The sequence below is a fragment of the Hibiscus syriacus genome, unplaced genomic scaffold, assembly GCF_006381635.1.
Source record: "Hibiscus syriacus cultivar Baekdansim isolate YM2019G1 unplaced genomic scaffold, ASM638163v2 tig00111543_pilon, whole genome shotgun sequence".
NCBI lineage: Eukaryota > Viridiplantae > Streptophyta > Magnoliopsida > Malvales > Malvaceae > Hibiscus > Hibiscus syriacus.
In genome coordinates this window covers 222,861-237,653 of record NW_024063116.1, presented here as the reverse complement: position 1 = coordinate 237,653, position 14,793 = coordinate 222,861, and the positions used below count along the sequence as shown (strand labels likewise).

The 14,793-nt window shown below is 41.9% G+C and overlaps 1 protein-coding gene across 1 annotated transcript; it reads right to left on the bottom strand.

Annotated features, from left to right (window-relative positions):
* Positions 1-4,063: 4,063 nt before the first annotated feature.
* On the bottom strand, positions 4,064-10,698 carry LOC120164838 (the record flags this gene model as incomplete). Its single annotated transcript, XM_039174486.1, is given in 4 exon segments — positions 4,064-7,420; positions 8,343-8,805; positions 8,807-9,012; positions 10,258-10,698. Coding segments are annotated over 4 exon segments (4,467 nt in total), but the record flags the coding sequence as incomplete, so codon positions are not given.
* Between the last annotated feature and the right edge of the window lie 4,095 nt (positions 10,699-14,793).

Sequence of the window (14,793 nt, the reverse complement as noted above, 5' to 3'; positions counted from 1 at the left end):
TTGATTAATGATCCCTTTAAACAACAAACATGCAAATTTGCAACATTCAAAGCAACAAAATAGGTTTAATTTAAAATTACCAAGTCATTAGAAAGATAAAGAATATTCGATTATTTAAAAATATCGAGACCAGATCTTTAGTTCAGTTCTAACGACCTTTTCTCGAAAAGTTTAAATAGTCGAATATTTCCTTTTCTTTCGCTCCCAAATTTTGCAATGATATATCCAAACTTAATTAGGCGTTACTGACGGGATACCATTTTAATTTAAAATCGTCAAAACAACTTTCCTGTAAGTTAAGAAAAGCCATTCTGATAATTTTAGATTAAAAGGGCATTACCCTTAATTCCGATTATGTGATTAGATCGAGTTATTCACGTGAGGCTATCATGCAAATTATGCTGATTGAATGTCATGCAAAGAGTAATAAATATTATGATTAAAATATCATGTAATTTGAAATACAAAAGAAAAAATATATACATATAAAAAGGGTGACTAATGTGAATAAAATCAAAACTAAACATACTAATCAAAAGTTAAACAAGGGCTAAAATATAAAGAAACTAAACAGTAGGCTCATTTCACGAAAATTTCATTTCCATGCACTGCAAGCATAATATTACAAAAGTGCCATGCAGGATCACAATGCACATTTCCGAAATTCCATATCCAATGTCAAATTTGCACAAAAATGGCCAAAACATGTAACTGGACTAAAATAAAATGCTCTTTAAATTGAGAGACAAAATTAGAATAATAATAAAGCTCGATTCAGGGACTGAAATGGGACGAAACAAAATTGGGATGGCCACACTCAGTATTACCCCCCCAGCAAAACGCAGTAGACTCCAGCTTCATGAAACGCCACCGTTTCAAACCATCATGGAACGACGCCATTTTGACATATGGGATAATAGGGTAAGTCCTATACCTAATTTCATTTTCTCTTCTCATCCTAAACCAAACAGAAGAGCCCCAGCCGTTTTCTCCCATCTCTCCTTCTTCAACCTTCAAACCCAGACGAAGCATGACCAACGCCGTGGCCACCGCCGTCTAATGGCTCCGATGAGGAGCCGAGCAGGCGTGAAACCTACCCCGTAAACCTTGAACCCCAAAACCTTGAGTCTCTCATGACAGAACCCAAAACCAAAGGGGCTAAAACAAACCTTCAACCTCACTGCCACACCACACGACCACCGTGGGTTCCCCCTTTCTCACTCGTCTGTTTACTTAAAACCCAGGCCTCCACCACTTAAACACTCCGACGAGAACCCCCATGTCCTGACTCAGAAACTCCAACTAGATCTAGCCTTTTAGAGACCTACGACCCACGAATAAACACGAAAACAAAACCCTACATACCCACCACTCGAAACAGGAACCAAGAGTCACGCGAATCTTACCCTTGATGACCCAACGTGGCTCGGGCTTGGGCGATGGCGACGTTCTGCTCTTCGACTAAGGAAGGTGAAGGTTTTTTTTTGTTTGCTTCGTCTTTTGTTGACTGATATGCTAATGGGTTTTTGGACTCTGGTTCTGGATTTCTCCTGTTTCGTGGTCCTTTTGATGGTTGGTTCTCTCCTTCGTGATGACTGGTTCCCTCGATGATCACTGGTTTGGTAATTGTGTTTTTTGGTTTTGTGTTTTTTTCTTCGATGAGCTGATGGGTTGAGCGTTTTTTGCTTGGGTGATGACTGATAACTCCCAGAACCCCCCCTTTTCTGGTTTCGTTTTCACTGCTATTTCTAGTTGATTTTTTCTTTCTGTTCTTTTTTTTGTACCTTCTGTTCTGCTTCTTGTTTCGTGTGTTTGCAGGGCACTGGCGAGAGCAGATCACGGGCGGCAGCTGGGTAGCTGAGCCATTGCTCGGTTGGTCGTGCGCTATCTGGAAATGCGGTGGTGGCTTCACGTGAGTCTGCAGTCGGCTCGGGAATCACAGAGGGCTGGGAACCGTTGGATCGTGGAGCCAGATCCAACGGCCTTCCTGCTGCGGCGCTAAACATAGGGCAAAAAAAAACCCTAAATCACTCACCATTCATTTCCAACCGTTAGATGAGAGCCTCAGATCGGGCGGTTCAGACAAGGTGGCGCTGTGAGCTTCTTCAGTAGAAACCCTAATGGGTTTAGTTTTGCAATTGGGCCTGTCTGGTCCAGCTTGTTTTAAGTTGATGTAGGCCTGTACCATTAATGATAATATTAGTGCATTTTAATTATTTATTTATTTAATTACTTAATACACACACACATATATATATATATTAATAATTACTTATAACAATATTAATAATAATAAATTCGAATTAACTTCGAATAAGACCCCGGACAAATCGAGTATCTACAGCTGCCCCTCTTTGCTCATTGTCGTGTAACGAGAATAGAGGAAAGATCAAATAGATGGTCAATTTTGTCCGGTCATGAAATATTCAAAAGATAAAACTGCTTCACTACAACTTCAGGATAAGTGAGACTTGAAAAATTCTTCAAAATCGGGTTCGCTCCCTATCGTTTCAGGGAACATAGAACTTGAAGAATCTTCTGGGGACGGGTTCGCTCCCTATTGTTTCAGGGAGTATAGAACTCGAATAATCTTCTGCTAACTGGTTCGCTCCCTCTTTCTTCAGGGAGTATAGAACTCGAACATCTTCTTCAAACGGGTTCGCTCCCTCTTTCTTCAGGGAGTATGGAACTCGAACAATCTTCTGCAAGCGGGTTCATTCCCTCTTTTTCTAGGGAGTGTGGAACTCGAACGTCTTTAAACGGGTTCACTCCCTCTTTCTTCAGGGAGAATAGAACTCGAATATCTTCTTCAAACGGGTTTGCTCTCTCTTTCTCTAGGGAGTATGAAACTCGAACAATCTTCAACAATCGTGTCTGCTCCCTATTTCTTCAGAGAGTATGAGACTCGAACAATCTTCAACAATCGTGTCTGCTCCCTATTTCTTCAGAGAGTATGAGACTCGAACAATCTTCAATAATCATTGGGAAATCTGCAAACATTTAAAATAATCATGCAATGTCATGATCCTATTCATGCCTAAAATGTATGCAAATGTGCAATTTAATGCATTTTCTTCTTCGAAGGAACCTCATATCTTTTGATTTCAATAGAACTCGATTTCGTTTCGGGTACAGAGCATTTGACCAGTTCACCCCAGCTAACACTCTCAATACCATATCTTTTGGCTCGACCGGACTTTGACTTCTTTCTTTCTTGAAACCTGCCGGCACACATGACCAACTTCTCGATAAATGACAATTTCTTTGGGTCATCTATTAATGGCTAAGATTGTCTGTGAATTCCAAAGTTTTAGCTTTTCGCAACCATACAAGCTTATGGGTAAAACCATTGCTAGCTTCAGAGTACATGCATTTCCAGAACCTTTTGCATAATAATACAAAATGATCTCATGTACCACAAGTTAAGCTATGCGTTTTAACTTTCTCAAAATTAGATGCTTGTAAAAGGGAAATTAAGAAGGGAAAATATCTCTTTATTTATATAAATGGCGAAGAATTTTTAGGCAACTACATGACAAACTTTTAATCGGAAAAGAACAAAAGGATAGGTGTCTTCAAATATCAATAACACAAATGCTTTTGAACTGGTACGCCGTCAGAATGACTCGAGTGTAGCTTCTGTCAAAAGGACCTCCAAAATGGTGATGACACCTAAGAGTGCGAAACCCTTTCTGGACCCCAAAATCTCCCATTATTGGATGCCATAAACTAATATTGAATCTCACGTGCATTCAATTCCTCCTCTGGTTGTCCCCATCGAGACTCATTGATCTTTGGTCTCAACCCCAATGGCCATTGTCGTTACCCATGTCAGGAGATCTTCCTACTCCCCAAAAACAATTCAGATCCTCCACCATACACGAACTCTGAATTTAAAACTCAAATCGCCCTTTGCGGGTTTTCGACTCGATCGGACTTTGGTTTCAAGACGCCCTTTTTTGAGTTTTCATCTTGAACCCTCATTTTTTCATTTTTTCATTCATTTTTTATTTTTATTTTTTCATTTTTTCATTTTCACTCATTTTTTCTTCTTCTTTTTTCTTCAAGCAAAATACTTCTTAACTGCGTCAGAATTCACTGGATGAGGTAATTCAGACCCATCCATCTCAGTTAAGACCAGAGCTCCCCCAGAGAAAGCTTTCTTGACAACATAGGGTCCTTCCCACTTGGGCATCCATTTCCCTCGGAAATCTTTTTGAATGGGCAATATCCTCCTGAGCACCAAATCTCCTTCGTGGATTTCTCGAGGGCGAACTTTCTTATCATGTGCTCGTATCATCCGCTTCTGGTATATCTGACCGTGACAAATAGCCTTCAATCTCTTTTCTTCAATCAGATTCAATTGGTCATATCTGGCCTGTACCCATTCTGCCTCATTTAGCTTCACCTCTGATAAAACCCGGAGCGAGGGAATTTCCACTTCAATAGGGAGGACAGCTTCCATCCCATAAACTAGAGAAAACGGAGTTGCCCCAGTAGACGTCCGTACAGAAGTCCGATAGGCAAACAGAGCAAATGGCAACTTCTCATGCCAATCTTTATAAGTTTCAGTCATCTTCTCTATAAGCCTCTTAATGTTCTTATTAGCCGCCTCCACTGCCCCATTCATCTTTGGGCGATAAACCGTGGAATTATGATGCTTTATTTTGAATTGCTCACATACAGATTTCATCATCTTGTTGTTTAAGTTCAACGCATTGTCAGAGATAATTCTCTCTGGTAAGCCATATCGGCAGATGATTTCCTTCTTCAAGAACCTACATATCGTTGACTGGGTAACACTTGCATAGGAAGTTGCTTCTACCCACTTGGTGAAGTAATCTATTGCTACCAGAATGAAGCGATGACCATTTGACGCTTTTGGAAAAATTTGCCCAATAACATCCATGCCCCACATAGAAAACGGCCACGGAGCTGTCATCACATGCAACGGATGAGGAGGGGTGTGCATTCTATCCCCATAAATCTGACACTTGTGACACTTTCGGGCATAATTGATGCAATCAGTTTCCATAGTTGACCAATAATACCCAAATCTCATAATCTGTCTGGCCATTACATGCCCATTAGCATGGGTGCCACATATTCCTTCATGTACTTCTTCAAGAATCATTTTCGCTTCTTTAGTGTCCACACACCTTAATAAGACCTGATCCATGCTTTTCTTATATAAGATCTCACCATTAAGCACATACCCTGCTGCCATTCTTCTAATGGTCCTTTTGTCATTCTCAGTTGCCTGTTCGGGGTAACTTTGATATCTTATATACTGGAAGATATCGTAGTACCAAGGTCCTTCATCATCTTCTTCTTCAATGTTAAAACAGTGGGCTGGATACTCATAAGCCTTCATCTCAATAGGCATCATATTTGAATGCTCGTTCATCTTAAAGGCTGCTGCCAAAGTAGCCAAGGCGTCCGCCATTTGATTTTCTTCTCTGGGGAGGTAATTGAAAGTCACTTCTTCGAATTCTTCAATAAGTCCCAGAACTAATTTACGATATTCCACAAGTTTGGGATCTTTGGTTTCCCATTCACCTCTGAGCTGGTAAATTACCAAAGCTGAATCCCCATATACCCTCAGCATTTTTGCTTTGAGTTCAATAGCTGCTCTAAGACCCATAACACAAGCCTCATATTCATCCATATTGTTTGTACAATCAAAATTGAGCCGACTGGTAAAAGGATAATGCTCTTCACTTGGTGAGACCAAGATTGCCCCAATCCCATGCCCCAAGGCGTTTGAAGCATCATCAAAGTTCATCTTCCAGTATTTACCGGTGAGCGCAACTGTTTCTTCCTCAGCGATAGCCATTAAATCCTCATCTGGAAAATCGAAGTTCAACTGTTCATATTCTTTTGAAGCCCTACTCGCAATGAATTCTGCTATGGCGCTCCCTTTAACTACCTTCTGGCTTACATACTGGATATCAAATTCGGACAACAGGATTTGCCAACGGGCTAACCTTCCTGACAATGCAGGGACCCCCATTAGATACTTTAAAGGGTCCAGCTTAGATATGAGCCAGGTAGTATGATACAACATATACTGTCTAAGTCTTCTGGTAGCCCACACTAAAGCGCAACACAATTTTTCAATTGGTGAGTATCTGGCCTCACACTCCGTGAACTTCTTACTGAGATAGTAGATAGCCCTCTCCCTCTTCTCAGTTTGATCATGTTGCCCCAACACACATCCCATTGAATTGTCATAAACGGACAAGTAAAGAATTAAAGGCTTTCCTGGGATAGGTGGCGCTAGGATCGGAGTATTCGAAAGATATCTCTTTACTGCCTCAAAAGCCTCTCGGCAATCTTCACTCCATTCTCCTGAATCATTCTTACGAAGAAGGCGGAATATGGGATCACATCTTTCGGTCAGCTGCGAGATAAACCGAGCGATGTAATTTAATCTCCCCAAAAATCCTCGAACCTCTTTCTGTGTTCTTGGGGCTGGCAAATCTTGAATGGCTTTTACTTTATTGGGATCTATTTCAATTCCCTTTCGGCTCACTACGAATCCCAACAGTTTTCCCGATGTCACCCCAAAAGTACACTTATTTGGGTTAAGTTTTAGTTGGCACTTCTTTAATCTTTGAAAGAGCTTCCTCAAATTCTCGATATGTTCCTCCTCCGTCTTGGCTTTGACAATCATATCATCGACATAGACTTCAATTTCTTTATGCATCATGTCATGAAACAACGTCACCATGGCCCTTTGATAGGTTGCCCCTGCATTCTTTAATCCAAACGGCATGACTTTGTAGCAAAACGTCCCCCACATAGTGACAAACGTTGTTTTCTCCATATCTTCAGGGTACATTTTAATTTGATTATAGCCGGAGAAACCATCCATAAATGAGAATAAGGAATTTCCAGCAGTATTGTCCACTAACGTATCTATATGTGGCAAAGGAAAATTATCCTTTGGACTAGCTCTATTCAGATCTCTATAGTCGACACACATTCGTACCTTCCCATCCTTCTTTGGTACTGGGACAATATTTGCTACCCACTCAGGATATTTGGCCACTGTGAGAAACCCAGCATCAAATTGTTTCTTCACTTCTTCTTTAATCTTGAGCAGCATCTCGGGTCTCATTCTTCTCAGTTTCTGTTGTACGGGCTTACAATCAGGCTTTATTGGTAATTTATGGACAACCAATTCTGTATCCAGCCCTGGCATATCCTCGTAGGACCAAGAAAATACATCCTTGAATTCTTGAAGTAATTCTATCAAGCTTTGCCTTCCTTCAGCAGACAAGGTGGTACCAATCTTTACTTCCTTTCTATCCTCATCTGTGCCCAGGTTCAAGATCTCTGTAAGCTCTTCGTGAGGCAGAATCTGCTCATCTTCCTGTTCCACCATCTTTAGTAATTCTGAGGGTGGTTCACATCCTTCATCATCATCGCAACCTTCGATTTCCCCTTGACATATGGGCATCTCGAAATCAATCTCCGGGTCAGAGTCATTAGCATTCGTATTATTGATATCTGAGTTCCTGAAAGGGTAACGAAAAAAGAAGATATATATATACATATATACATATGGGAGAATCCTTTCCCATATAAACAAATAGAAGAAATAATATATATGTGTATATTCAAACAAAAATGCATGAGGAAATGTTTGCCATTTGGGAATTAACAAAACACATCTTTTATTGAAAGCAAGTAAAAACACACAACTTAACCCTTTACATCAAATCACCTACTGTCCCAGGGTATGAACAATAGGGAAGAGTTCTAGTGTATTACTCTGCAAAAGATTTGTAAACTACAGGCAATTCCTCCGCAGTCCAGTTATTCAACACAAAGCCCAGTGGCGCAGGGTAAATGCCCGTAGCTCTCATTTCTTTGAACTCCTCATCGGTTATGACATTAATGCCCAAGTCCTCCAAGGCATTCTCAACTATCACTTTACTGCTTTCCAAAGTCCCTTGAAACATATATCCTCCTGATACGAAAATGCTGCTCAATGGCGGGAATGTCATGGGCTCCCAGCTCGGGTTCTCACCAGTCAATCTTGCCTTTCTCAATTCCTGAATCTTCTTGATGCTTCTCAGTTTTTCTTTTAAAGTCGGCTGATACCCTAAACCGAATCTATCTCTTTTAGTTACAGGGTAAATTGGGCCCACCAGTCCTTGCAACCGACGTCCAAACCCTTTGCCAGTTTTTGCTCCTCTTCCAAGAGTCAGCTTAAGCCCCATTTTGGTGCAGTTTGACAATCTAGGCTTCGGGATCTTCTTTCCTTCTACCACAAACATGGCATTGACATATTCCAATGATCTGAAAGAACATTCAACAGCTTGCTCTTCCACTTCAACGTATGGAGCAGTAGTAGAAACCGAAGCAATAATGTCTTCTTCAGCATGAATGCATATAAGCCTCCCATCAATTGCAAATTTTATCCTTTGGTGCAATGTTGACGGAACCGCACCGGCCTGATGAATCCAGGGTCTTCCCAATAAGTAGTTGTATGTAGGCATGATGTCCATCACAAGAAACTCCACTTCGTATATCGCCGGGCCAATAGTCAAAGGGATATCAATCTTGCCTAGAACTTCTCTCTTCGTTCCATCAAAAGCTCGAACCACACTTTGACAGCTTCTCATCAAGGTGCTGTCCACTGGCAGTTTTTTCAGGGTCACCAAGGGCATCACATTTAACGCCGAACCGTTATCTATTAGTACTCTGGATAGAACATGCCCTTTGCACCTAACTGTGATGTGTAGAGCCTTATGATTGCCAATCATCCCAGAAGGGATCTCGTCCTCAGAAAAGATAAAAATTATCGGCCTGGATGTTGGCAACTAGTCGGTCCAGCTTTTCTGTGGGTATCTCCTTCGGGACAAAGGTTTGGTTTAAAACTTTTAACAGGGCATTGCGATGAGCCTCTGAACTTAGAAGAAGTGATAGGACAGAAATATGGGCAGGCAGCTTGTGCAATTGCTCAACAATATTGTATTCACTATGTTTCAAAAATTTTAAAAATTCCATCGCTTCATTCTCCGTTACTGGCTCATTGACGATGGGTTCATCTTCTCTTATCTGCACATCGATACTTTTTCCTTTCTCGACAACAATCTTTTTCTCAGGTTCTTTGTGATAACATCTACCACTCCTGGTCATGTGTCCCACTTCATCTACCTCTTCCTGTTGCTTTGTCACCTCTCCTATTTGACAAGTATATCTCCAGGGTACCTGTTTATTGTCTTTGTACAGGAACGGAGAGGGAGGTGTAATAATCACCTTTGGAGCTACCTTCTCAGCCACTCGATTCTTGGGAGTAATGACGAGGGGACAACTAGCACTATAGACCTCTTTGGATGATCCCTCAGAGGCGTAAACTTCCGCTTCTTCTTTCTCAGCCCCGTCTTTGAAGAACTCGATTTCCTTACTATCCATCATCTCTTGTACCAGCCCTAAGAAATCAGAACACTGTTGTATACCGTGTTTTGTGCAGTTATGGTAGTGGCACATCTCTTCATTATTGAAATGTTCACGTGGCAGATTAGTCTTTAATAGTCCTACCTTGACCATTTGGCACCACACCCAAGACATGGGTGACATCACCTCCCTAACATTTTTTACAGTCGTTCTTCCTTTCTCTTCAGCGACTGCATTAATCCCGGCTCCTGCATGGTTTGGCAATGGATTCTGGGCTATGTTTGGTTGTTCACTGTCACCAAAATTGATGACATTTCTTCTTCTCAGAGCTTGGACGACCTTTTTGAAAGCGGGACAATTTTCAATAGAATGTCCGGAAACCCCTGCATGGTATTCGCACTTAGCACTAGCATCATACCACTTGGGATACGGGGGTTGTATAGGGTCCACATGATAAGGTGAGACTACATGTCGATCATATAATTCATGGAATAACTCCTTATAAGTCATGGGAATCGGATCAAATTGAGGCCTCTCTCTCTCCTTGGATCTCTTGCCCCTTGCCTATTGTCAATTTGGGATGATGATACCGTTCCCTGTGGTCGGGACACTGTGATATTATGGGAATCATACTGCCTTATTTTGTTGACTTCGTTTTCCTTCTTCCTCATCGGTTGTTTCTTGCTGGAATCTCCTCCCTCAAGCTTCCCGCTTTTAATCGCCATTTCAATCATTTCTCCCGCCGTAACTATATCAGCAAAACTTCGAGAAGGATTACCAACAAAAATGTGAGAAAAATGGAGCCTTCAAGGTATTAACAAAAAGTAGGTTCGTTTCTTCCTCTACCAACGGTGGGTGGACTTGTACTGCTACCTCTCTCCACCTCTGAGCATATTGTCTGAAACTTTCACTATGCTTTTTCTCCATTGCTTGCAGCACCATTCTGTTAGGCCTGACGTCCTTCACATGCTTATACTGGTCAAGAAAAGATTTGGCCAGGTCTTTCCACGTCCTGACATCAACTCTCCTTAGTTGATTATACCATCGCAATGCTGAGCCTACTAAGCTTTCCTGGAAACAGTGGATCAACAGCTGGTCGTCCCCTACGTAACCAGTCATTTTCCTGCAGAACATTGTGATATGGGCAGAAGGGCATTGGGTACCGTCGTATTTCTCGAAGTCAGGAGTTTTGAACTTGGGAGGTAGGACCAGATCAGGAACTAAACTCAGTTCCTTAGCGTCGAGACCATACAAGCTGGTATCTTCTTTCATAGCTTGTACTTCATTTGCTAGCTGCTTATATTGCTCCTGCAACAACTTGTTTTCGCTCTTTTTTGCTTCTTCATCAAGGTGCGGGACCTGGTGATATGGGCTTTCTTCGGGATGCGAACAAGATCCCGGTTGTGGATTAACTGCAACGCCGTCAGGATTTATGTGTACTTTGGTATGGATAGATGTTCCTTGGATATTCGGAGACTGTACCGGGGTAAACCCTGGAGGGTAAAGTGGTTCTTCACTTGTTTGCTCATGGGCCTTTCCGTGCTCTGGATTTCTCCCTCCCAGCATATTTGCCAACTTAGACAACATATCCTCTTGAGCCTTAAGCATATCTTCTTGCATTTTCCTTAGATCATCTTGCAATTGCAATTGAGTTCTTTCGATTTGAGCAATCTTATCATCCATGGCCTTCCTTGTGTTATAGTGATGCTTGAAATTTCCCAGTATTCTGTAATGTATCCCTTATTGTTAATTTTAATGCTTTGAGGATGAATGCAAATTATGTAAAGTGCGATAAAAATGCAATACAAAACTTAAATTGCAAATAAAATGCAAATGCATGCAGAAAGACATTGATTCATAAGACGCGGTCAGTCTTAGAACAACTTTCATTTAGGACAAAAGCATCATCTTTACAAGAAAAGTCCACTACAGAAATGGCCTAGCTCTCATGTTCAGCTCTACTATCTGATTGACAAGCCAATCGACCCTCTTTCCTACGCCTGATGCTGGATTGGCATAGCTCTGGATGACTTTTGCTTGGAGGTCCATCTCTCCCAACTGCCTCGTAACGCCACTTAACTGATTCATGGTCTCTCGGATCACGTGATTCACGTTTGTCTTCCAGTCTCTAAAGTGATCGTTTGAGTTTTGCCATTGCAGTCTGGTGCCCTGGACGGTGCGCTCGAGACCAGCGATTTGTGTCTGGCAGCTTCGTAAGGCAGCCTCTAAATCATGAATCTTCTTTTGCAAAGCAGCGTTCTCCTCGAGGCTAACCCTTTGATCCACTGGGCAACGCTGACTGTTTTCTGCAGATAAGGAACTTTCAAGCTGCATAACGTAGGCACTGCACTCTTCATTCTTTGCCTTGGCTCGAGCTAACTCTTCCTCATGCCTTGATTCCATTTCGTGCATCTCTTGATTGAGTACCTCTATCCGTTCGTTCTTTGCTCCGCACCTCTGTATCCAGAGGAATACTTCATCCTGTTTGCCTTGGAGCACATTCTCCCGATGTTGCCTTTCTAATTTTAGCTCTTCTTTGCTTTGCCTCTTCTCAGTTTCGAGCTCGTCGATTCTTTGCTTTCGAACCTCAAGTTCAAGTTGCATGTTATTTGCCTTCATTCTGAGTTCTTCAATATTAGCATGCAATTCTTCTTCTCGCTTCTTGCTCAAGGTGTACCTTTGTCTTAACTCTTTAGCCTCTGTCCTTTCGCTCTTCAATGCCCTAACCCAGGACCTTCTCTCGGACTCAAGTTCTTGATTTCTTTTCTTCTTCTCTATCTCTACTTCTCTGACTCGGTGCTCTCTCTCGGCTCTGACGTATCTAACTCGACGATCCCTCTCAGCCCGGAGCTCTAACCGCCACTGCTCTGAAGTTCTCCCGAGGCCAGCAATTGCCCGTGCTCGACTCATCTTTTGGTAATCGCTCTGTAAACTAGTGAGATTGGCCTCCACTTCATCCTTTCTCTTGCGCATAAGCTCAAACTGTGTATTATAGAATCCCCTATCGATGTCCAACATGAAATTCTTTTGTCTAAGGGCCTCACACTCTGCTTCCTTCCTGGCGATTTCCGCTTCGAATTCACTCTTCAGTATCTCCAACTTAGACGGTACGTATTTAAACTGTACTTCCAAAGGAATTGTTTGGTCACGATCCGCCAACGGAAGGATATCATTCTTTCGCACCGCCCTCCATGCCACGTAATCTGGTGTCAGCATGACCTCAGCTGCTATGAAATCAGTTCTAAAGGTTGACTTCCACGTCTCTGACATTGCACGATCAGTCTTCTTGTAATGATCTCCACAGTACACAAATTCAGATGCCTTCAGACCGGATGTAGCTGGGACGAATTGGCGTGCCCCAAATTGCCTTAGTACCATCAGTGGCGCATAAACCTACTCCACCCCATAACCCTAATAGGGTTACCCAATCGGAATCCCCGCATTTGTACAACACATCCACAAAAGCTAACCAGGGGACACGCCACACTATATCATGCTCCTGTAAATTTCTGAAGAGTGAGACCCAATCCTTCCTGGTGAGATGCTCTGGCCACTCTTTAGTGAGGAAATCTTTTAAGGGTGAATAGGCCGTAGAAAACCGTCGGCTATACTCTCGGTCAATTTTCCAGAAGTGACTGCGTATCCAAACAGTAAGCAACTGGACACACCCGGTGAAGCGGCTACTCTCAGCTCTTCTGCAACTGCTAAGTGCTCTGAATGTTTCAGCCAAAACCGCAGGAACAGGGTTTACCTTCCTTTCCAAACGCTTGAATAAATCGACCACTGCGGCTTCTACGTGATAAAGAACTTTCGGGAAAATCATCAAACCATAAATTCCCAAGGCGAACATTTCCATGCTCTTCTCGATATCGCTATGCTTGACGATAAGCTCCTTGAGGCATGACCAAGGGAAGCAATCGGACTCTCCCTTCTTTTGGATTCGATCAGCAACCCACTTCTCTCCCATCCCAGTAATCCTTGCGATCTTGCTCTTAAAGGATTGTGTCCTTGAGGCTTTTGAGTAGATACGGTCCAAGTGTATCGTCTCGAAATGAAACAAGGAGGTGTATTCTTCTAACGTGGGAGTCATGTCTTCCTTGTTGAAAGTGAAGCAGCTATATGCGGGATTCCAAAACTGGACGAGAGCTTTGATTAGGGGTTCGTTTACTTTCACGTACAACAGAAGGGCGATGTCACCATACTTTTGCCAAAAAGAGTATTTCACCTCAGAATTCCAACTTTCCCAAATTTCGCGTAACTCTTGCAAATCGTTTTGCTTTAGACTGACCGGAGCAACCTCTGGTAGTACTGATATGTAATCTTCAGTCAAACTGTCGCCTTTCTTCCTCTGAGTTTCCTCGGACCACGACCTCACTTCTGCGTTATCCACTTCCTTGTTATGAAAGCTCTTGTCCATTTTATGACCGCCTTCCACTTTTATGACCACCTTGTGAATCAACACCTTTCTTCATGAATGATGATGTAATACAGCGGTAATAAATAAAACACAAACAAAAATAAAACTGTGTTAGTATATACAATGAATAGTCAAAGAATAAACAGACAACATGAAGATAGAAAATATATACATCCTAAACCTAATTCACATGGTATCTACCCACATGTTTTGTTACTCATAAAAAAATCCTAACCGCATGGTATCTAATTCACATGCATGTTTGAAAAATAAACCTAACCACATGATCTCTAGTTCACATACTTTTTGCAAAAAAATAAATTCGAGGGAAAAGTTAGAATGAGTTTCCCCTTTGTGTCTGCGGACAGAGATTCAACATAAGATGGGCAGAGTTTCAGTATTTCTAAAAGGGTCCTCGAATTGTCCTTTGCTGGTGCCCCCCTTGGGCTTGCCAGACCCTCGATCCTCGCCCATTATAGGCTTAAAACGGATCAAGTTCAATTTCGAGAGGATACATTTCCCTATGTCCATGCGAGGAAACTCAATGTTTCACTCGTAAACATAAGGCATGTACCCCAGAGGTTACTAGCTAAAGCCCATGCGGAGAAAAGTAATTTTTCTCACGTAAGCGTAGCTTTCACCCCTACCTAACGGGACAGAGCACAGTTAGAATGCTCTAAATATTAAAGGTTTACAACAACAGTGGAGAAACTCATAATCCTTTGCCTCGATCCAAGAGAAACAATAGACTAAAGTGAAAGTCAGAAAACTGAAAACATGTAGATCACACATTAGTACAACTATTTACTCATTAACCCAAATTACGAATTAAGATGCACACAAAATAATTCAAACAAATAAGGGATCAAAAACCAAATCAAAGCGAACTTATAACTTTCGTTTGCAAAGACAATTAATTAATCGACTATAGGCCTGACTCTCTAAAAGTGTCCCCAGCGGAGTCG